Raw genomic sequence first — 21,997 nt, 5'->3', positions numbered from 1 at the left:
ACAGGGTTTCCAAGGCTGTAAATCTTTACGGGAGCAGAAAGCCTCATCTTTCTCCCACAGAGCAGCTGGTAGTTTCGAACTGCTGACCTTGTGGTTCGCAGCCCAATTCGTAACCACTACGTAAGGGGCTTCAAAAAAACATCCAGTATCTTTTCAGTCCATTTTTACATTTTAAAGACTTTTTGAAACACCCTTTGTATATATTCAACTCCTATGTTTATATGGCTTTCTTTTTATAAAAGATTTTGTTTCATTTAGGAACACGAGAGAGAACAGAGATCATTTTAAAACCACACTCATACTTACCTGAATAATTGTTGCCAATATATTTACATAATTACTTTCAGTCTGATATAGCTCTTTTGCAACTTGCCACCTGGCTGGCTGCTTTGGAGGAACTGGAGTGGAAGTTTTGGATTTAGTACAAGACTTTGGTGTGTCTGAAAGGTAAGGGGAAAGATAAATGGAATCCAGATATAAGCACCAAATTTTATACAGAAATAACAACAGGGAGAAATTTGTTGTTTTTGTTATGTGCCATTGAATCAGTTTTGGCTCATAGTAACCGTGCACAGGGTTTCTGAGGAGTGGCTGGTGACTTTGAACCAGACAACTTTGCAGTTCAAATGACCTTGAGGTTCAGTGCTTCTCCTAAAGTACCTCACCAATACTTCTGAGCTTAAAAATATTAACATTGTATAAATTCTCATGAAAGTAAAATTTTCTCACAAAAAAAATGATGGCAAAAAAAAGATGGCTAAAACTTATCAGGGTCGCTTTGAGTTGGAACCAACTCAACAGCACTTAACAACAACACTCTTCTAAAAAATGTCAGTCATATTATGTGTGTGTGTGTGTGTGTGTGTGTATGTGTGTGTGTGTGTGTGATGTGGGTGAAATCTTACAGAGCAAACTGGTTAGTTTTGCATTCAACAATTCAAACACATTTTGTTTTGTGACACTGACTGCAATCACCATGATGTAACTGCACTCTTCCCACTTCCAGTGTTTACCAATTCCATGTGTTCTTGACAAGCCCTTCTTGAATTCTGAATTTCATTTCTGGGTAAATGCTGCCCTTTTGATCTCTTATGGTGGATTGTTCTAAGGAGTATGTACCTTCATAGTCCTGTTGTGACACTGCAGGGCAATGCACTAGACTGCAAGGTCAGCTTAAGAGACAAGGTGGACAGCTCAAACCCATCAGCCACGCCTCGGAAACCCTGTGCAAGGTTGCTATGAGCCAGAACCAACTCCACAACACTTCACAACAACAACCTTCATAGTGTTAGGGTTCACCTGGTAGGCCTGTCTATTGTTTGGCTAAAATTTGAACCACAAGGATCAATTCAGTTCCAGGCTTGAATGGTATCTAAGGGCCAGTCACATGTGTTCCACCAGTCTCTATCAGACCAAGAAAGCTGGCTTTTATATGGTTTTGAGTTTTGTTCCACATTTTCAAACCACTTTATCCAGAACCTATTATGATCACCGTCATAGCAGTCAACGGTAGGCAGGCACCATCTAGTTCTCTGGTCTTACAGCCATGGAGACTGGGATTCACGGGGACTCAGAGGTCCTTCAGCTAAGTTATTTCCTTGTGTCTGATTTTTTTCACTTTGCGCCAGAGAGTAAATAGTTGTATCTTAGATGGCCTCTCAGAGTTCTAGACTCTAATCACTACTAACTAACCAAGGTAAGATGTAGAGCATTATCTCTGTGGATTACGTTATGCTTGCTGGCCTTGGTATTCCCTAAGACTATACTCCTGAGCCCAAAGTCATTTTTTTAGGTTGAGTTTTGTTCCTAAAAAACATAAATTTTAGACCTAATGCAGGAACCTGTGAATGTAACCCTGCTTGGTTAAAGTGTCTTTGAAGATGTTATTAGTTAACATGAGGTCATACTGAAACAGTGTGGGCCCTAATCTGAATGACTGGTGTCTTTATATAGAGGAGTGACACAGAAAGGAATACAAGGGGAAGGCATTCAAATGCATATTTATAATCTCAGGAAAGTCAATGACTGACAGGAACCAACAGAAATTAGATTACAGGAGACTAGAAAGAGATATCAAAACAACATGTGAATGCAGACAGCACAGACCCGGTCAGGAGGCCAAGCCCCTGTGGGCCCAAGCGTTGTTGACCGTCCAAACCATAGGCTCTGAGGATCAGACTCTAGCCACCTAGTAGACATAACAAACTGTCCCTCATCTGATTATTCAGTAATGCTTGTTAGTAATCTCATACATGAGCCCTGGATATCCACAGACAAATGTAAAAACCCCCCCTAAAAGCCGAGACTGTAAATTCCAATAAGCCAAGTCCCCCCCCATCCAAAAAAAAAAAAAAGCTAAAGAGGATAGAGAGAAACACTGTAAACTGATGATATATAGCGGGGATAATAATCAATGTAATGAAACAAGCTATATGAATGGTTGAATGTGAAGCTGATGATGTGCCCTGTAAACTTTCACTCAATGCAAAATAAAAACATTTAATTAAAAAAAAAAAAAAAAAAACATGTGACCCTGAATAGATCCTAGACCATAAAAAAATATTATTTTCCTTTATTTGCTTACAGACTGATACATATTTACAATCTCAGGAAAGTCAATGACTAACTAACAGGAATCAACAGAAATTAGATTACAGGAGGCTAGAAAGAGATATCAAAACAACATGTGACCCTGAATAGATCCTAGACCATAAAAAAATATTATTTTCCTTTGTTTGCTTATGTGGTCCTCTAGACAAAAATATAATGGCTCTCATGTTGATATTGTTAAGTGCCATCAGGTCACTGTATTGGATGTCCAAGAAGCAGCTGGTGTATTTGAATCACCAACCTTGCAGATCAGTCTAGTCCTTATGCTACAGCTCCACATAAGGCCTGGAGAGGTCACTACAGTGGTGAGATACAGATGTGATAAAAGAAGCCAGTTGATGACACAGGCAGTACCTCAAAGATCAGAATTAACTTGGTGAAGTCACCAGTTCACTATGTAGTATTACCTTTGTTTTTCAGATTTAAAAATCAGGTTGTCAACCCACTCCAAAACTAAAATTGACCAAGTTCAGGTAGACTGACTCACCCTAAGCAAATACAGAAGAAATTGACATTCACTCTAAGACACTGCTTTCTTTCATTTAAAATGAAAATCTTAAGAACAGCTATATGGAAAGTCGGAGTCATGGTGTGGCACTATGGTTTAATGTGCTTGAACTGCAAGGTTGGCGGTTCAAACTCACCAGCTGCTCCTTGGAAACCCTATATAGGGTCGCTGCGTTGGAACCAACTCGATGACACCTAATAACAACAATATACAATGTCAAATCATAATCTAACTAGCCCTTCTTTCTGTTTTCTTTGTGGGTTCAATTTCTTCCTTGTGTCCCATAAACTACATATAATATTCAAGCATTAGTTCTTCATGATCAACTCTTAACATTACAGCAGCAATAAATTCTTAGATCTACATAATCTAACTCTGAGACCTCTCTGTAGCTCCTATTCAACTTTTCCAAATGCCTATGGGACGTCTTCTGGACTTTTCTAAAACTGCATTATTTTCCTCCAAAATATTAACTTCCTATAAGGCCTATGTATACCAAAGTAACATACAAAGAGGCTTCAAAATGTTCCTGGAAAAATTCCAGTACCTTCTAATTTCATTTTTCCACAAACTTTTTAAAGCCCCTATTTTAAATTCACTTTCAATTCTTTCCATGAGTGTTGAGTATCTAGCTTGTATTAAAGGCGCCATTGCAGTAGGCTACACATAGGGCTGCTAACTGACAGGTTCGTAGTTCAAAACTACCAGCCACTCCTTGGGAGAAATATGAGGCTATCTGATCCCATAAAAATTACAGCCTCGGAAACCCTATGGAGCAGGGCTACTCTGTCCTATGTTGTTGTTAAGGACCACGGGGATAGAGTTATTTTAAGTCAGCCATGGGTTTGTTTTGTATCTATTCCTGGTATAGCTCTATAGGATTAGCACTGGACTGCTAACTACAAGGTCAGCACTTCAAACCCAGCAACCATTCCTCAAAACCTATACAGGGTCGTTGTTGAGTCACAATTAACTTAATAGTACTTAACAACAACAATACTCTGTATTAGGCACTGGGAATAAAGCAGTAAAAAAAAAAAATAGTCTTGTTCTCTTTAAGCTTACACTACAGTTAAATCAAACAGAGAGGCAAACAAACAAAAAAGATGGTTTCTAACAGTGATAGCTTCTACAAGATCACAAAGGATTGGTAGGAAGGAAAAGGGACTTAACTTTTACAAAGAACCTGATATCTTTGAGGTAGAGTGAAAAAGTACTAAGGTATGGACATGTTAGAAATATTTGAAGAATGGCAAACAATAATATAACTGGAGCTTAAAGAGTATTAGGAGATTACAGAACCACCTGAAGTCAGAGGTAGCTGAAGCAGGTTCATAATAAGGAAATTAAAATTAAGCAATACAAAACCACTGAATAATTTTAAGCAGAAGAATGATACAATCTAATTTTATTTTTTTATTAACTTCTCTAAGTAGTGCATGAAGGAATGTATAAATGGAAATGGAACGACAATTATAATAGTCTAAAGATTCTGGGTTTTTTGTGTGTGTGTGTGTGTGTGTGTGTATTGAGTGATAGTTTACATGGGAGAACATCGGGTTTACACTTTTCATTTCAATGCAATGATAACAATTCCCTCCATGCATCATCATTCAACGGTATTTGCTTCTATTCCCTGTTTTTGGGGTCTTTTTGAAGAGATTCTTTTTACAGGTAAAAGGAACCAAGTTTAGAGTGACAGAGAATTAAGAGTTCTTATTTGGAGCCCAGGTGGTACTGTGTTTAGGCACTGGGCTGCTAATTGCAAGGCCTGTGGTTCAAACCCACCAGCATCTCCACGGAAGAAAGATGAAACTGTCTGCTTTCATTAAGATTTACACTTTCGGAAACCCTATAAAGAGTCATTATTCAGTAGAATCAACAATGGCAGTGGATTTTATATTTTGTGGCACTGTAGGATGAGCATCAGACTGCTAACTATAAGGTTGGAGGTTCAAACCCACCAGCTTCTCCTTGGAAATACTATTGCTGTTGTTGTGATGTGTAGTGGAGTCGGTTGCGACCCTGTACAGGGTTTCCGAGGCTGTAAATCTTTACGGGAGCAGAAAGCCTCATCTTTCTCCCGCGGAACGGCTGGTAGTTTCGAACTGCTGACCGTGAGGTTCGCAGCCTGATTTGTAACCACTACGTTACCAGAGCTCCTTTGGAAACACTATACAGGGTTATCATTAGTCAAAACCAACTCAACGACACTTAGCATTAACAACTTAAGAGCTTATTAGACATGTACATGGTGGCAGTTGGAAAGAGAATATATATTTGGGGATCATCACCATAAAAGTAGTATTTAAAGCCAAAGAATTAAATGAGATCACTTAGTGTGAGTACAGTAAAGAAGAAACAATGACTCAGGAATAATTGTCAACATTCAGAACTGGAGGGAGAAGTTAGGAAAAGAAAGGTAAAAAGTGAGTGATGTAATATGAAAAACAATGTGTATGAATTGCTGAATGGGAAACTGATTTGTGCTATAAACCTTCCACCTAATTCACAATAAGATGTTAAATAAAAAGAAATGAGTAATGTCACAAAAGCTAAAACTAATCCTGTTAGAAAACAGTAGGTATTCATGAGTTAAGACTGGTGATTGCATGAAAACTGTCACTCTTCCCAGCAAGAATAATGTCATAATACTGCAGTCCAGTTGGAGTGGGTTGAAAGGACAATGAGACACAGTAAGTCATGAGAGAAAATGTCATAAGGGCATGTGTTTGCTAAATCTAAAAAACACCCAATCATATTAGTTTACAAGCTAAAAACAAAAATAGAAAGACTGACAATCAGGAGAAATGGGTTAATTAATTGTAGGCTTCCTATATGAATTCAGTAAAATGAACTCACACAATTTTCATTGTACCTAGTTTCTCCATGATTCACATTTTATCTTCTGTGATTGTGTTTAGGAGCATTAAGAATGGGGTCCTGGTGTGGTGCTGTAGGATAAACACTAGCACTGGACTGCTAACTGTAAGGTTGGCAGTTCAAACCCATCAGAGACTCCTCTGAAACACTACGTTGTTGTTAAGTGCCGTCAAGTCTGTATAGGGTTTCCAAGGAGTGGCTGGTGAACTTGAACTGCCAACCTTGTGATTCACACCATCTCTGCAGCCCAACGCATTAACCCACAGTACCAGAACAAACTCAATGGCACTTAATAACAAGTGTTAAGATATGCTCTTTGAACAGCTTTATCACTCAACTTGTATGACCCAAAACAAGTTACTTAACTCCTATGTAGCTCAGTCTACTTATTTGTAAAATAAGGATAATAAAACCTATCTCATAAATACACACGATATAAACAGCACTCAGCACATATATAATATGCAGTCATTAGATGGAAATATGATGCTGAACTTTTCAGCTATAACAAAGGCAAGTGAAACCAGAGTCCTTCAGTATGTTGTTACATGCCGTCAAGTCGGTTCTGACACATAGTGACCCCGTATCGAGTTTCTGAGGAGTGGCTGGTGAGTTTGAACCACCGCCCTTGTAGTCCAGAGCATTAACCCACAGCGCCACACCAGGACTCCATAGTAGGGATTTATCTGTATTCTAACAATCGTTTTATTTCTACAAACGTTAATAAATTTTAAAGATCATTTTTTAAAAACGTAAATTACCTCCATAATTTATGCTGGACTCAGGTGTGTTGGAAGTATCTAGGAGGGATCCAATAGAAAGGGAATGCTCAGCAGACGGGCGCTTACGGGGAGGAAATGGTGATATGTCTGTCTCTCTTGACAGGTGAGCAAGTGTTTCTTTTAAACGACGTCTTTTACGATTGCTATTTGGGGTATTTAGGGAAAGCAGTGACACTGATTTCTTGAGCTCAGGAGTATTAGCCTGCAATTAAAAACATAAAATCTCAATTTTACTTATGTGGTTCTTTACTGAGATAGAAACTGAGAGAAAAATGTTAATATATCTAACAAAATCTGGATTTTGCTCAATAATTTTACAACTCTACACTCTACCAGTGGAGTCATCGTGGCACTGTAAGATAAGCAGTTCAAACCCACCAGCTGCTCCTTGGAAACCTCTATAAGTTAGAATCGACTTGACAGCACTTAACATCACCCTGCTGGGCAACTCAGAAGTTTCACAAAACAGAGCAGTCAGGGGACCACTGCAATTGTCTTAACTGCTAGCACTTCATTCTTTTTCTTCACAACACGACCATCATTACATATTTGTCTGTACGCTTACCACTATCTACACCCATTAATCCATAAACTCCCCAAGGGTGTGGACCATTTATATTTGTTTTTCACTGTATCCCTAGCTTTTACCACAGTACCGTGACAGTGCTCTCCAAAATTTGTTAATAACATATAATTTTACCAGATGTGTCCTCTATTACTTTCTAGTCATCTTAAGAATTTTAGATGGGTTAAAGAACAGTCTAAAAGAGCACTAATGTGGTACTTATTTTAGATTTTGTGGATACATAATCAAGCCATACTTATCCTTGATAGTCCACTCAAAATGATCAAATCTCAAATTGAAATAATGTTCACTTAAAGTTTACTCCTATCCTTTATTCCAAGCCAGCTCCTCTCCCTAGCAAGATTCAGCAAGAAAGTTGCATCTTTCGGTGAGTGCATTATGCTACTAAAAATCATCTTTTCAATATTACTCCCTTTACTACCATTAAATGCCTCAATACTTATAGAATATCTAAACTCTTTTATATAATAAAATTTTCTTAACTTTGTCTATTTATTAAGCTTTATCTGTTGGCCTTCTTTCCTACACTTTTCAGAAGCCATACTAAACTATTTGCTATTTTAATGTCTTCTCTCAAGCTTTCATACCTCTCTCTCCTACTCTCTCACCTGCTGTTCTAACTTGAATGTCCTTACTTCATATTAACCTGGCTAGCAAGCGTGCTCAACATTTATTTGCTCTTTTCAATGCTGCCTGAATCTTATGGAAACAATGATGTCACCTAAAATACATTAGATATAGTGAGCTTACTGTGGGATGCTGGTGGCACAGTGGGTTAAGTGTTGGACTGCTAACCAAAAGGTCAACAGTTCAAACTTTCCAGCTCCTGGGGAAAAGAGGAGGGACTCTACTTCTACAAAGATTTATAACTCCAGAAACCCTCTAAAACAGTTCTGCATTAACTTGATTGTGGTAAGTGGTTTCTGGTGGTGGCACAGATGTTAAGTGCTTGGGTATTAACTAAGGTTGGCGATTTGAACCCACCATACTCGAGTCTGTTTCTATAAAGTACACAGCCTCTGAAATTCTATGGGGCAGTTCTACTTTGTCCTACAAGGTCGCTATGAGTAAGAATAGACAATATGGCTACAAATTTGCTAAATATATCATTCTATACTGTAGTTGTTTTCATATCTATCTTTCCATTAATGTTCTATGTTTGAAAACAGAGACACCATTGTTCATAACGGCATCATGAACAGAATATGGCATTAGCACTGAATAGGATATGAAGCGGTGACTGTTGTATGCCATGGGGTTGGTTCCAACTCATATAGGGTTTCTGAGACTCTAAATCTTTACAGAAACAGAAAGGCTGATCTTTCTCCCACAGAACAACTGGTAGATTTGAACTGCTGACCTTCTGGTTAGTAGCCCAATACATAACCCACTATGCCACCAGGACTCCTTATGATGTATAGTAGATCAAGATATTACATTGAACTGTTTCACTTAAATCTACATAGACTATGAACACTGCATGACATCAAGTTGGTTCTAACTCAATAGCAAGCACTGTGCAGGGTTTCCGGGGCTATACATCTTTACAGGAGCAGAAAGCGTCATCTTTCTCCTGCGGAGTGGGTGGTTGATTCAAACTGCTGAACTTGTGGTTAGCATGCCAAATCAGAACTCACCATGCTACTAGGGCTCCTATGAATGCTACTGATACACAATTATTTAAGATATTTTGAAACTAAACATGAAGCAAAAGATGATCTGTACACTAATTATGCATGCTCTATTTAAATCCCTTTTCATAATCAAGTTCACAGAACAAATATTATGGGCCGAAATGCGTACCTTTTCATATAGATACATAGTTTCTCCAGCTCGGGCATCCATTTGAATGCTTCCCCAAAACCACTGTTAGAGAATAAATAGTTTCATTAAAATTTTGAATTCTGCTTTATCAGTAAAGCTATAAATAGTTTGTGTGTTTATTTTAAATTTTATTCTAAAATTACTTGCCTCTTGCTTAACAACATAAAGTTTCTCTGAAGGTTCAAATGGAAGTTCTTTCACTATATTCTCTTCCACTATAAGGTGAGTGCATCTTTCATTTCCAACTGGTAAATATTTACCTCCTAAAAAGAAAAGCATACAAGCCTAACTAACCACATTACTTACTTCCAAACACAACTTTTAATTGCGCATATTCACCAGATTAGACAGGCCACATGGATAAACTACATATAACTTCTAAAGTGTGCTAAATTCTACCTTGCATTTCAGTCATTTCTTCCATATTGGTTTTCTCTTCATCTGAAAATCCCAGGAAACTTAAAATACAATCTTGAAATGGAGGAACTTTGAATTCATTTTTAAAGTTATCAACTGCTGCACAAAAATCCCTAAAACCAAAATACATTCTTGTAAAATCAGTTTAACTTAAATTCAAATAAGTCAGGTATATGACTTAAAAAGCTGTAGTATATTCCACTTATTGAATTTATATTGTGTTATTTTAAAATGCTCACAAAACATCAGTAAAAAGAACAACTACATTCAAGTCATCCCCAAAAAAACTTCTGATAAAATGTGTTCAGAGGTTATCTGCATATATTACCACTTATTTGAAATTATATATGCCTTTTAGGGCCCTATAGTCTTATGAAATTTTAAGGAATCATAAGTAATGAACTGCAACCACCAAATAAGATGCAACCAGATAACCATTAAATAAGAAAAATAGTAACACAATTGAAACATCCATCTAAGTGGGCTAAGCTAATTATCTGCTAAGTTTATAAATAGTTTTATTTAAAACCATTTCACAAAGGCTTAAAGCTGCATAGTTTAAAAGCTGTATGTGCAGTGAGTAAAGGTAATTGTAACAAAATCCAAAAGTACCACGGATGTCTTTCAATTTTTAAAAAAAAATTGTTTGCAACTTTGCTTCTAGATTTTACTTCCTAAAAGACCGAATTAATTTTTCCTCCCAATCTATTTAAAGTTTTCAATAATGGACTTATCTCTAAAATATAGCTTATTTAATTCATATAATGAACAAATTAATTTCTAAAGACTTACTGTTCATCCCTCCTTTCCCAAGCTTTATAAATCCATTCTGGCTTCATAATCGGTGTACCTAAGCTCACAGCAACCTAAATATACAAATATAATGGTGAATTTTCACTTATATAGGTACGTACATAAGTATATATAGATGCACACACTTTGTACAGTTTTAGATCATCATTCATTTTATTTACAAGAAAATTAATAGGCACTCAATAAAATGAAGGTTTACGTCCCAGGGTTTCCAAACCATTTCCTTATTTTAAATAAACATCTCTGAGATGGATCACATTCATCAGTATCGTACTTTGATTCCACTTTTCATGTTTCCTTCCTTGAGAGTACTGAGCCCAAGGTAGTACTACAGAAGAAAACATCTGATTAAGTCACTTAAGTTAGATAGACGGTGGCAGAAATACCTCCCAGGAATTCAATGATTACCATTAAAAATGTGATTTGTTACATAAGTATTCTGTGAGGGAGGATGGATCTGTTATAAGCTCTTTCTAAAAGTCAGTGCAATCTTAAACTAAAATTTCAATCTTAATAAAAGTACTTTCTCTAGTTCTTTTAAAATTTTCACCTAGAACCACTTTATAAGAACACAGTTCTGTCCTTTAAAAATCCATCTAATTTAACTTAAATTCAAATAAGTTAGGTATATTGTTTTATACTAACCTAAAAGTTGCACGTGTAGCAAGTAAAGGTAATTGTAAAATATTCCAAATGCACCAGAGATGTCTTTCGATTTTTTTTTTTTTTTTTAATTGTAACTTTGCTTCTAGACTTTATTCCCTAAAGTACACAGAGTAAAGATCTGCTCTCATTACTTATTGACCCCCTTGTTCACCAACGGTCATGGTAATCTTTGCTAATGCTATTATCTGCCTGCAATGCTATCCATATACCAACCCCAACAATCTTACACATCTCTCAGGACCCATTAGTCCACTGTCTCCATAAAATCCAGGGCTTCGAACCAGCTTGAAGAGGTTCAGTCATGTCCAAATAGCAAAATTGGAACACACCCGAATTTTTTAAATTTGAGAAAAATAGAATAGCTGAAATGGGAAAAATTATGGGCCAGAGACCTGGAATGGAAGATTAGGAAGAGGAATAGTGAGCCATTTCAGGAGCCAGATATGGGAAATTGGATTATTACCATGACTGTGGAAATCAACAGACAAAAAATTGCACACAGAAGTCACTCTCTTTGAGCCAGGCACCACTGTTTCTGTCTGTCAATCAAGAAATTACGTTGCTATGCAACACACACACTGCTTTTGTTTTCTATGAAGGTGATTAAGTTTCTAACGGGGCACTGAGCGCCCCATTCAAATCTTTTACACCATAGAAAATTTTACAAATTTCAGTCAGTTCTAGTTTTGCTTCACTGGCCATGACTGAACCAGGAAGAACTGGTCAAAATCATGGTAAAAACTAAAACATCATTTCTCTGTTTTAAAATTTCCAATATAGACTGTCCCCTTACTGCGTCTTTAAGAAGTTGTGGGTCAGTCAGAAACGATGTATATTTTTCTTATTTAGCCTTAACCTCTTAATACAAGAAAATGCTTAAAATTGGATACTTTAAAAGTTGCATGTGTAACAAGTGAAGGTGATTGTGACAAAGGATTTGTTGCAGGTAGAGATTGGTTCAATCAGTGAAAGCAAAATTATAACCATAAAACAAATTTTGCAATGCCATTGACAACATCACTCTGAAAGTATGTATATAGCTCTCCATGGTCCTGTTAATAATCAAATCTAACATGAGGCTCCTGAAAGGGCTTACTACCCCCTTGTGAATCTATCATTCCAGGGCTTCCACCTGTAATTTTTCCCATCCCCAGTTACCATGAGAATCACTCAAACTAAAAATACAAGTCTGTCCCTGTTTCGTTTCCTTGGCTATCACAGATCCAGTGTGAATTGGTTCAAAGATCTCCTTAAATAATAGAAGGGCAAAGTAAGGATGGCGCAAGACTAGGCAGTAGTTGTCCCTAAGTCAGATATTCAAAACTCAGGGACTGCCTGTAAGCGTACTGGTATCAAAATGGGCTATCAGAACCTAAGTAAATTGTGGAATAGAGAGTATGCTATTATTATTCAACCCATTCCAAAATAATGCTGTATTGAAATACACAGAAATACTTGAATTTACATACCCTAAATTTTTCTCCTTGTGTACAATTTGCCACCAAATGTGTAACTTTTGAATTAAAGTCTTTTCGAATAACTCCACCCATGTGATGGACCAATGTCACCAATCTGACCTCAAAAGAAAAATCAAACAAAATTGACTCGTTAATTTAAAAAAAAAAAAAAAAACTTAAACTATGTTTGCAATGCATTTAGGATTTACTGAATTGTTTATATTTTATCTAAAAATAAAATAGCAAAAATAAAAAAAGATCCATTTGCTTTAGTAACATTGGCAAAATTAAACATAGAGATAAACTTAGTAAAGACCATCAAACAAAGCCATGATAATGAAACAACTGGCTTTTATACTATCCAAATATATTACTTTTTCTACATCAGAATACATCACATCAAAAATCTTCCTAAACTTGATATCATTTAACTAGCCACCTTCTCTTTATTCCAGTGTCCAAAATTATAGTCTGTACTACTAGTTCTGACACATAAAATCTTTTCAACAGAAGATAAAAACTTCTATGAATTCTCTAAGGCAATGAAAGTACCTTGAAGCTACGGTTTTTAAAAACTCATTAACATAGAGTCAATTTCAAATCAGCAACTGTATAGGACAGAGTAAAACTGTACTATAGTATTTCCAAGGTTTACAAAAGCACACCGCCACATTTTTCTTCCACCAAGAAACTGGTGGATTTTTCAGTTAACTACTATACCATCTTACTTAACAACAAAAAAATGTAATCTGTAAATTAAAAATCTCAAGTAACTTATGTGGCTGATATGACATATAAAAACAAAATAATAAACTTTTAAATTTTATGAAAGTTTTCTGTTAAAGCATATGCCAGTCATCAAACACAAAATATTACAAGACTCCTTAGAATTTCTTTTAAAAATTTAAAAGCTAGTATATCCAAAAGGAGCTCTGGTAGCGTAGTGGTTACGAATTGGGCTGCGAACCTTAAGGTAAGCAGTTCGAAACTACCAGCCGCTCCGCGGGAGAAAGATGAGACTTTCTACTCCCGTAAAGATTTATACCCTCGGAAACCCTGTACAGGGTCGCTATGGGTCAGAACCAACTCGACGGCACTTAACAACAACAAAAGTATATCCAAAAAAACCTGTCAATCTAGTCTTACTGGAAATTATTATGTGACTAGAACATTTTGAAATACTTACTAGTTCTTCTTTCTTCCTGAATCCAGTAAAGCACAGTACCAGATTCATCATACTTGTACAATAAAGCGGGCGACATGAAAATGGCAAAGGCTGAAAGATACAGTAATTTAAAATCTGTCAGTGTTCTGTATAGGAGAAAAGAGAATTCCGTTTTCTTGAGCTAAACATATCTGTCCTCTTGCCAATCCAAAAATTTACTAGCATTTTTCAACATAAAATTAAGAATAGCAAAATACCAAAAACTGTCCCATAATATGCCAATCAGTGCATAATTAAAAAATCATAATAGCCATAATGTAAACAGTATAATGTTGGTAAATTTTAAATAAAGAAAATAATATAGAGTCTTGAAAACCCTAAAGAGGAGTTCCACTCTGTCTGTCCCATAGGGTAAATATGAGTTGGGATCTACTCAACAGAAGTAGGCTATAAGCAAAGATTTCAGACTCCACATAGTCTATTATTGAAGCCCTGGTGTGGTGCTGTAAGATAAGCACTGAACTGCTAACCACAGTTCAAACCCACCAGCTGCTACTCGAAAACCCTACACAGAGTCACTATGAGTTGACACCAACTCAATGGCACTTAATAACCATTAAATCAGAACAAGCCCTAGTTATCCAGTGGCTAAATGATCAATCACTAACTGAAAGGTCAGCAGCTCAAACACACCAGCCACTCTGGAAGAAAGATGTGAGAGTAGGCTTCCATAAAGATTTACAGCCTTCGAAACTCTGTGGCACAATTCTACAGTCTTACAGTGCAGAATATCCACTACAACAACAATGGGTTTGTTTTGTTTTATTAAGCAAAAAGATCAATTTCTCACAATTTTGGTCTTTTTAAAGTTTGATATTTTAAAATAAAATCTCTGAACCAAACATTAGAAGAGTTATCATTTGCTTATAACTAGCAGCTATAATAGAAGCACAAAACCAACAGAAATACAATTTTAAGGGAATAAAGCAAGAGTCTCTGAGTGGCACAAACAGTTAAACACAGGACTAGTGTCCAAAATGTTAGCAGTTTGAATCCACCCAGGGGCACCTCAGAAGACAGGCCTAGCAATCTGCTTCCAAACAGTAACAGCCTTGAAAATCCTATGGAACAGTAGTTCTACTTTGTACACCTGGGGTTGCCATGAGTCAGAATCGACTCCAGGGCACTTAAAAAGAATGGTAACGCTGAAGAACTGAGACTGACTGTATTACAAGCTTGGGAGCATGGTGACTCCATTGGATAAACGCTGGACTGCAAATCACAAGGTCCCCGATTCAAGCCCACCAGCCACTCCTAAGGAAAAAGATGAGGCTTTCTGTGCTGGTAAAGATTTAAAACCTCAGAAACCTATACAGAGTCACTACGAGTCAGAACCAACTCAACACACTTAACAATTATTACCACACTGTATTAAAATGCTGTTTAAAAATAAAAAAGCTACACATAATTTCCTTGATTTAAAATATTTACTACTGATAAAACTAGTATCTGTTCTGTGAGGAAGAAAATAATAGTATTTGTATATGTAAACATGAGAGGGCTTCCAAAAGTTCATGGAAAAATGGAACTAAAATATAATGGAACTTTTACATGAACTTTTTATAATCTCCTTTTATATATGGTGTTGTTATATTCCGTGAAGTCAGTTCTGACTCATAGCAACCCTGTACAGGGTTTCCGAGGCTGTAAATCTTTCCCAGAGCAGAGAGCCTCATCTTTCTCCTATGGAACGGCTGGTAGTTTTGAACTTCTGACCTTGCAGTTCGCAGCCCGATTTGTAACCACTACACTACCAGAGCTCCTTCTTTTACATATATATGTGTACGTGTGTGTATGTATGTATATGTGTATATATACATACATACAAATGTATGGTGGTGTCAAGTGCTGTCAAGTCGGTTGTGACCCATAGTGACCCTGTATAGGGTTTCCAAGGAGCAGCTGGTGAGTTTGAACTGCCAACCTTGCAGTTCAAATGGATTTGCAGTCTGGCGCATTAACCCACAGCGCCACACCAGGACTCCATGTATGTATGTCTATGTATATACATACATATACATGTTGTTGTTGTTGTCAGGCGCCATCGAGTCGGAACCGACTCATAGCGACCCCATGCATAGCAGAACGAAACAATGTCCAATCCTGGGCCAACCTCACTACCGATGTCACACTTGATGCCATCAATGATGCCACCTGGCTGATCCATCTCGTTGGGGGTCTTCCTCTCTTTCTCTGACCCTCCATCTTACCCAGCATGACATCTTTCTCTAGTGACTGTTCCCTCCTGACAATGTCATGCATATACATACGTACATACATACACACACGTTTTATATATATCTACATACACACACACACAAATAAAAAGAAAGCATCTCTGGTGGTACATTATATGCTCAACTGCTAACTGAAAGATTGAAAGTTCAAGTATACCTGGTCTACTTCTAAATAAACCAGCCACTGAAAAGCCTATGTATGGAACACACTTCTATATTAACACACACGAGGTTGTTATTAGTCAGATTTCACTCAGTAGTAACTGATATATGCATTTATCTGTGCATGTGAGCATTTCTAGAACCCAAGTTTAAACAAATTGTTACTTCTAAGATATAACATATGTTAAGACTATATACGTAGCGTAGTGGTTACGAATCAGGCTGCGAACGTTAAGGTCAGCGGTTCGAAACTACCAGCCGCTCCGCGGGAGAAAGATGAGGCTTTCTACTCCCGTAAAGATTTACACCCTAGGAAACCCTGTACTGGGTCGCTATGGGTCAGACCCAACTGGATGACACTTAACAACAACAACAACGTGTGTGTATACATATACATAGTCGTTTATTGTCTGATTTTCAAAGACCTTAAGTTTTCTAATAGTGAAAAACCACTGCCTTTGAGTAGATTTCAAAGATAACAGAAAGAATATAAGGAGGCAGCCACTACTATTCTTATTCTAAATATGTCAAGCTGAAAAATTAATGGATTTTTAAAGTTTTTTTAAAATTCACTAATAAAAATGTAACCTTGAAAAGTCAAAATAAATGTGTATTATTTCTTACCTCTCCTTTTTGGGCACAGTTTAATACAACTGGTGGTCCAACAATTCTGCAATCAGCCTTATATAAGTGATTAAAGATAGAATCTTGAAAGTCCATGACTATGAAAACATTTTCAAATTCTGGAGAATCCAAACCTTCAAATTCTTCCACTGATTCCATCTTTACAAAGGGCACTTTAATTTCCTTGTTTTTTTTTCACATAGTTATTAAAAAATAAAAATTATTTACATATTAAACATATTAGCTTATATAACTCTCTTGAACCTAGAAATCAATGCAATAAATCATGAATGTTTTGTAGGAAAATCAACATTTAAAATTTTTTATTTTCAAATTTTACAATAATCAGCATCATGTTAAATATTAAATAGTCATCTTTTAAAACGTATTTGTATTTTACATATACCTTTCTCTAACTACATTAAGATCTTAAATTTTAAAGATCAATATCATAAAGATATAAGCTTCTGAGTTACGAGTTAGTAGTCATTATAAAGCATTTAGTATGTGTACAAATTTCCGTAAAATTAGAATGGTTAAATAAGTACATACATTGATAGTATTTAAAATATATCCACTATTTTTTTATTCTGAACAAAAAACAGATGTCGTCCACATAATTGTTCCTGTATAATTTAACTATTTATAGAAAAATAAAGAAATACCACAACACTTATATTTACAAAAAAGGATCTGGATTAGCGTAATCACTTTCGTATGGATGAGGGAAATAAAGGAGACATGGAATATATCATAGGCAGTGGCAGCAAGGCAAATATAGGCTATAAAAAAAAGCAGGTTACTATTTTAATTCTATCTTACAAAGCTATGAAGAATGAAGATACAATGTTTAAGTACTTATACTACTCCTACAATGTAATAAAAGATACTATTTAAAAGAAAATTCTCAATGTGTCAATAAATTATTTGGGCTTTATTTGCAACGCTGGAATAAAGAATTAGATATACTTCAAATGCTGAAATATATTCCCTAATGGCTGTCAACTGTTTTGATTTATAATTTTGGAAACAGAGCAAGAATTGAGAGTAAATAAAATTAACAAGGAAAAAGGAGCTGAAGAGTTTAAATAACAGTATGATGAGGTATTTATAAATATACATTATGACATTTTAATGACAAGAAAATTACTTTACATATTTACAATATATGCTATAGTTTGGACTTTCAAAAATACTCAAAATTTTTAAATAAGTATACAGTATTTTCTACTCATCTAGCTTCTGAGTGCACAAAATACATTTTGTGATAATTTACACCTAGTCACCATGAAGTGGACTAATATAATTCAGGAAAGTGCAGCATGCCACATGCAATGAGATGCTTGACCTACCATATTAATAATACTTTTTACTAATTTTTCAGCCGATTTTCCAGGACAACTTTCTTTTATCTTTATAACAGGAATTTCCATTATTTTAATAGTCTGTGGAAAAGAGACTTAAGTATGAGATTAAGAAAACTATGAAATTACTTATATAGTGATGGAAGAAAAATTAACTTTTAAATAAAATGAAAACTCCCTACCTTTATGGCCTTTGTAAGGTCTTCTTGTTTTCCAGCTTCTTGAACCAGTATCACCCTGGTTTCAACCAGAGGCATTTCTTCTGTTAAAATTAGAAATTTTAAACAAGTTTTAAATTAATTAACATCAAACCCAGAAGTTCCTAGTCCCTCTTTTAGCAGTATCTAGTAAGGAGCTCTGGTAGCGTAATAGTTACGAATTGGGCTGCGAACTGCAAGGTTAGCAGTTCGAAACTACCAGCTGCTCCACGGGAGAAAGATGAGGCTTTCTTTTCCCGTAAAGATTTACAGCCTCGGAAACCCTTAAAGTGTTGCTATGGGTTGGAACCGACTCAACGGCATTTAACAACAACAAGTATGGCTTCTATCTTTTGAGATCATAACATTCTCTGAAATTTCTCAAACCTGACTTAATTTCTAATTTATTAGAAAAATATTTGACCATACATCATTTTAGAGAAAGAGAAAACATACAAGGATAAGTCAAAACGTAATGGTATTAAAAAAATCACAAAAACCTTTACTAAAAATATTAAAATGTGAAGCTATTCTTTCTCTACATATCCTCCATCTAGGCCAATACACTTCTGATGATTGCATTTCCATCTTCCTAATTTAGCCCCGCAAAGAATTCCATGCTCTTCAATTTATACCACTTCAAAACAATTGTGGTGTTCCAGAGGGGCTCAAATTGTGTTCACTTCAATGGTCTGTGAGTTTTTAGAAACAGAAAGAAGTTTGAAGAGGCAAGATCAGGGCTGTAGGGTAGCTAAGGTAACATAGGACATCCCTTGATACCCTGAGAAAGAATGAACAGATACATTGTCCTGATGGGAAAAAAAATTCATTGGCCCAACTTTCCTGGAATTTTCCTCACCAAGAAAGTTTTCAATTTTCTTAAAACTTCTTCTTAATTAGCTCTCATGATTGTGTTCAAGAAAATCTTATCAAGATTACCCCTTTTGGAATTCAAAAAAAAAAAAAAGTCACCATAACCTTCTGAGCTGATCTCTCTACCTTGAACTTAATTAGCCCAGCAGAAGCTACTGTTTTGATTGGACCTGTGTTTTTTAAGGCACTCTACAAGGAGCTCTGGTAGCGTACTGGTTACAAATCAGGCTGCTAACCTCAAGGTCAGCAGATCGAAACTACCAGCAGTTCTGTGGGAGAAAGATAAGGCTTTCTGCTCCAGTAAAGACTACAGCCTCAGAAACCCTATGCAGGGTCACTATGAGTCAGGACCAACTCTAAGGCACACCACCACCACAATGAGACTAAAGAGGTTCAGTGTGGCACTGTAAAATAAGCACTAGACCATAAGATCAGTTTGAACTGCAAGGTTGGCAGTTCAAACTCACCAGCCGCTCTTTGGAAACCCTATACAAGGTCAATATGAGTTCAAATCAAGTTGACAGCTCATAACAATAACAAGACTAAGGAGTCCTAGTGTGGCGCTGTGGGATAATGCACTGGACTACAAGGTGAGTTTGAAGTGCAAGAATGATGGTTCAAATGCACCAGCCATTCCTCAGAAACCCTATAGAGGGTCACTAGGATTCAGAACTAACTTAATAACAACAATGTAACTAAAAATGTTATTATTGAAGAAAACCTGTTCACAGCCAATCGCTGATTAATAATGATATTTTGTTTGGAATAAACCCAGGCATGTATGAACAGGAACCCTAGTAGCAATATCTTGTGACTAGCCATTGTATCATATATAGCAGGGTATACTGGTATTAACATTTTTTCTAAGCAAAGAAAGCACTTACCACATACAGCTGTATACAACTTTAGAAAACATCCACTTATAAAATGGTAAAGAAGAAAGTGACTTTTTACCTAACTAGTCACAAATTCATAAATCCTAACAATGTAGGTGCTAATTGCCCTCTCATTCAGAAAAAGCAAAATCCAACAAGAAAAGACACCTCTCCATTCAACTGGATGCATTAATCCAACGATAATCAGAAAATCTACATGTTGCTGTTAAGTGCGAACTGTTTTCTGAGGAACAGCTAGTGGGTTTGAACCATGTACTTGTAGTTAGCAGTACAGTGCTTATCCTACAGCGCCACACCAGGAGACCAGAAAATCTGCATAGTGTAAGAAATACAGATATTCATTTAAATACTTATCCTACAGCTTAACAGTTGGTATTGATTGCAGTATAATACTATTACAGGAAAAGTCTTTATAATCATAAATTTAGAATTTTAAAAACACCATCAATATGGTAAGCAGACAATTGATTACCTTCAATATATGTAGTAGATCCAATAAATAAGTTTTCCTTAGACATTTCAGTAACTTTAGAATCAAAAATAGAAGAGTCGGCCAAGCTAGTCCTCTCAGCAGTAGATGTTAATAAACTATTGTCAGCCATGGTCTGTACTCTTAAAAGCTACCTGAAAGAATAAATTTTGAGTAAAGCATAAAAAAACAAATATGATCACTGGGCAAAAACAAACATCAGAGGTTCAACTTTTACACTTAGGATTATAAAAATAATTATCCATTTTTAAAAATAAAGAATCAAAGAAAATCGTTCAACCTCTGACTCGTTTCCTCTTCTATAAAAGAAAGATACGGATATCCATCTCATAGGAATATTGTAAAAACAGTATGCATAATTTATCTATAGCACACTGAACATTACCTGAAATACAACGAACACTCGTTTTGTAGCAAGGAGGGGAGTGATTAACTTTTCAGTCTAGGAGCGGAGGTCCCTAGGACCATCAAGGGAGAAGAGCAGAGAGCAGGACCCTACCAAGAGAAGCAGTGATGCCTATAATGGAGCCAGAGATGATGACATGGAGCAATGTAACAGCTGGAGACTTTAGATCCAGAGAGGGAGAGCGACTGTGTGCTGAAGACCTGGGGGATACGTGGAAGGATTGCATGGAGGAGATTGTAATCATGGCAATGAGACGATATACGATAGAATGAATGTAAAACTAATGTTCTCCCATGTAAACTATCATATAATTCACAATAAAACATTTAAGAAAAAAAAAAGGTTGTGATTACTCTACCTCCCTCCACACCTTGTTCAACCTACTTCTCTGCCTATATTCATTAAACGATCAATACCCTCATCCCTGCCAATAGCCCAACCAAAAAATGTGGGATCCATCCTTACTCTTTCCTCTGCCTTATCCTCTTTTCCTGAAATGCCTTCTGAAATATCTCTCGTATCTGGTCACTCTATCACCAATACCACAATGGCAAGTTGGCAGCTGCAAACAACTTTCTCTCTCATCCATTTCTTCAGCAGTTCTTTTCCACATGATTTTCAGGAAGGGGGTTTCAAGAAGTTTGTAGAAAAATGGAATTTTTCCACAAATGTTTTGAAACCCCTTAGTAGAGTCTCAAAAATATAACTATCACTTCTGCTTAAGAACTTTGAGGAGCACACATTCCTAAGTGAACAAATGGAAATTCAGCAAGTTTACAATTTGACTCTAAACTACCTATTGAGGTCCATCTCCTGTAACTCCTCCAATGCACACTTTATGGTCTAGCCACAATGAACTTTGCAGAATATTTCAAACACAATTTACTTGACAAATATTTGCATTAAGAGAGCTCAATTCTCCACTTAAAATGCCTTAATCCACCACTCTTGACTCATTCTCTGTGGATTTCTCTAAA

General features: G+C 36.2%; 1 protein-coding gene across 3 annotated transcripts in view; it reads right to left on the bottom strand.

The window, feature by feature from the left end:
* Positions 1-20,805, bottom strand: part of ECT2 (epithelial cell transforming sequence 2 oncogene) — a 66,856-nt gene extending 46,051 nt beyond the window's left edge. The window contains exons 1-12 of one of the 3 annotated variants that reach the window (XM_006861846.1): positions 20,597-20,726; positions 18,341-18,420; positions 18,147-18,239; positions 16,795-16,977; positions 13,733-13,822; positions 12,559-12,666; positions 10,403-10,476; positions 9,593-9,723; positions 9,341-9,456; positions 9,173-9,235; positions 6,763-6,985; positions 307-440 (exon numbers count right to left, since the gene is read on the bottom strand). In XM_006861846.1, coding sequence (XP_006861908.1) covers positions 307-440; positions 6,763-6,985; positions 9,173-9,235; positions 9,341-9,456; positions 9,593-9,723; positions 10,403-10,476; positions 12,559-12,666; positions 13,733-13,822; positions 16,795-16,977; positions 18,147-18,239; positions 18,341-18,420; positions 20,597-20,726 — 1,425 coding nt within the window. Of the gene's footprint in view, positions 1-306; positions 441-6,762; positions 6,986-9,172; positions 9,236-9,340; positions 9,457-9,592; positions 9,724-10,402; positions 10,477-12,558; positions 12,667-13,732; positions 13,823-16,794; positions 16,978-18,146; positions 18,240-18,340; positions 18,421-20,596 lie in introns of all 3 variants that reach the window. The other 2 variants (XM_006861847.1, XM_006861848.1) reach the window with 2 other exon arrangements.
* Positions 20,806-21,997: the final 1,192 nt, after the last annotated feature.

The sequence above is a fragment of the Chrysochloris asiatica genome, unplaced genomic scaffold (genome assembly GCF_000296735.1).
Source record: "Chrysochloris asiatica unplaced genomic scaffold, ChrAsi1.0 scaffold00043, whole genome shotgun sequence".
Taxonomy (NCBI): domain Eukaryota; kingdom Metazoa; phylum Chordata; class Mammalia; order Afrosoricida; family Chrysochloridae; genus Chrysochloris; species Chrysochloris asiatica.
This window is presented reverse-complemented; position numbering and strand designations above follow the sequence as displayed.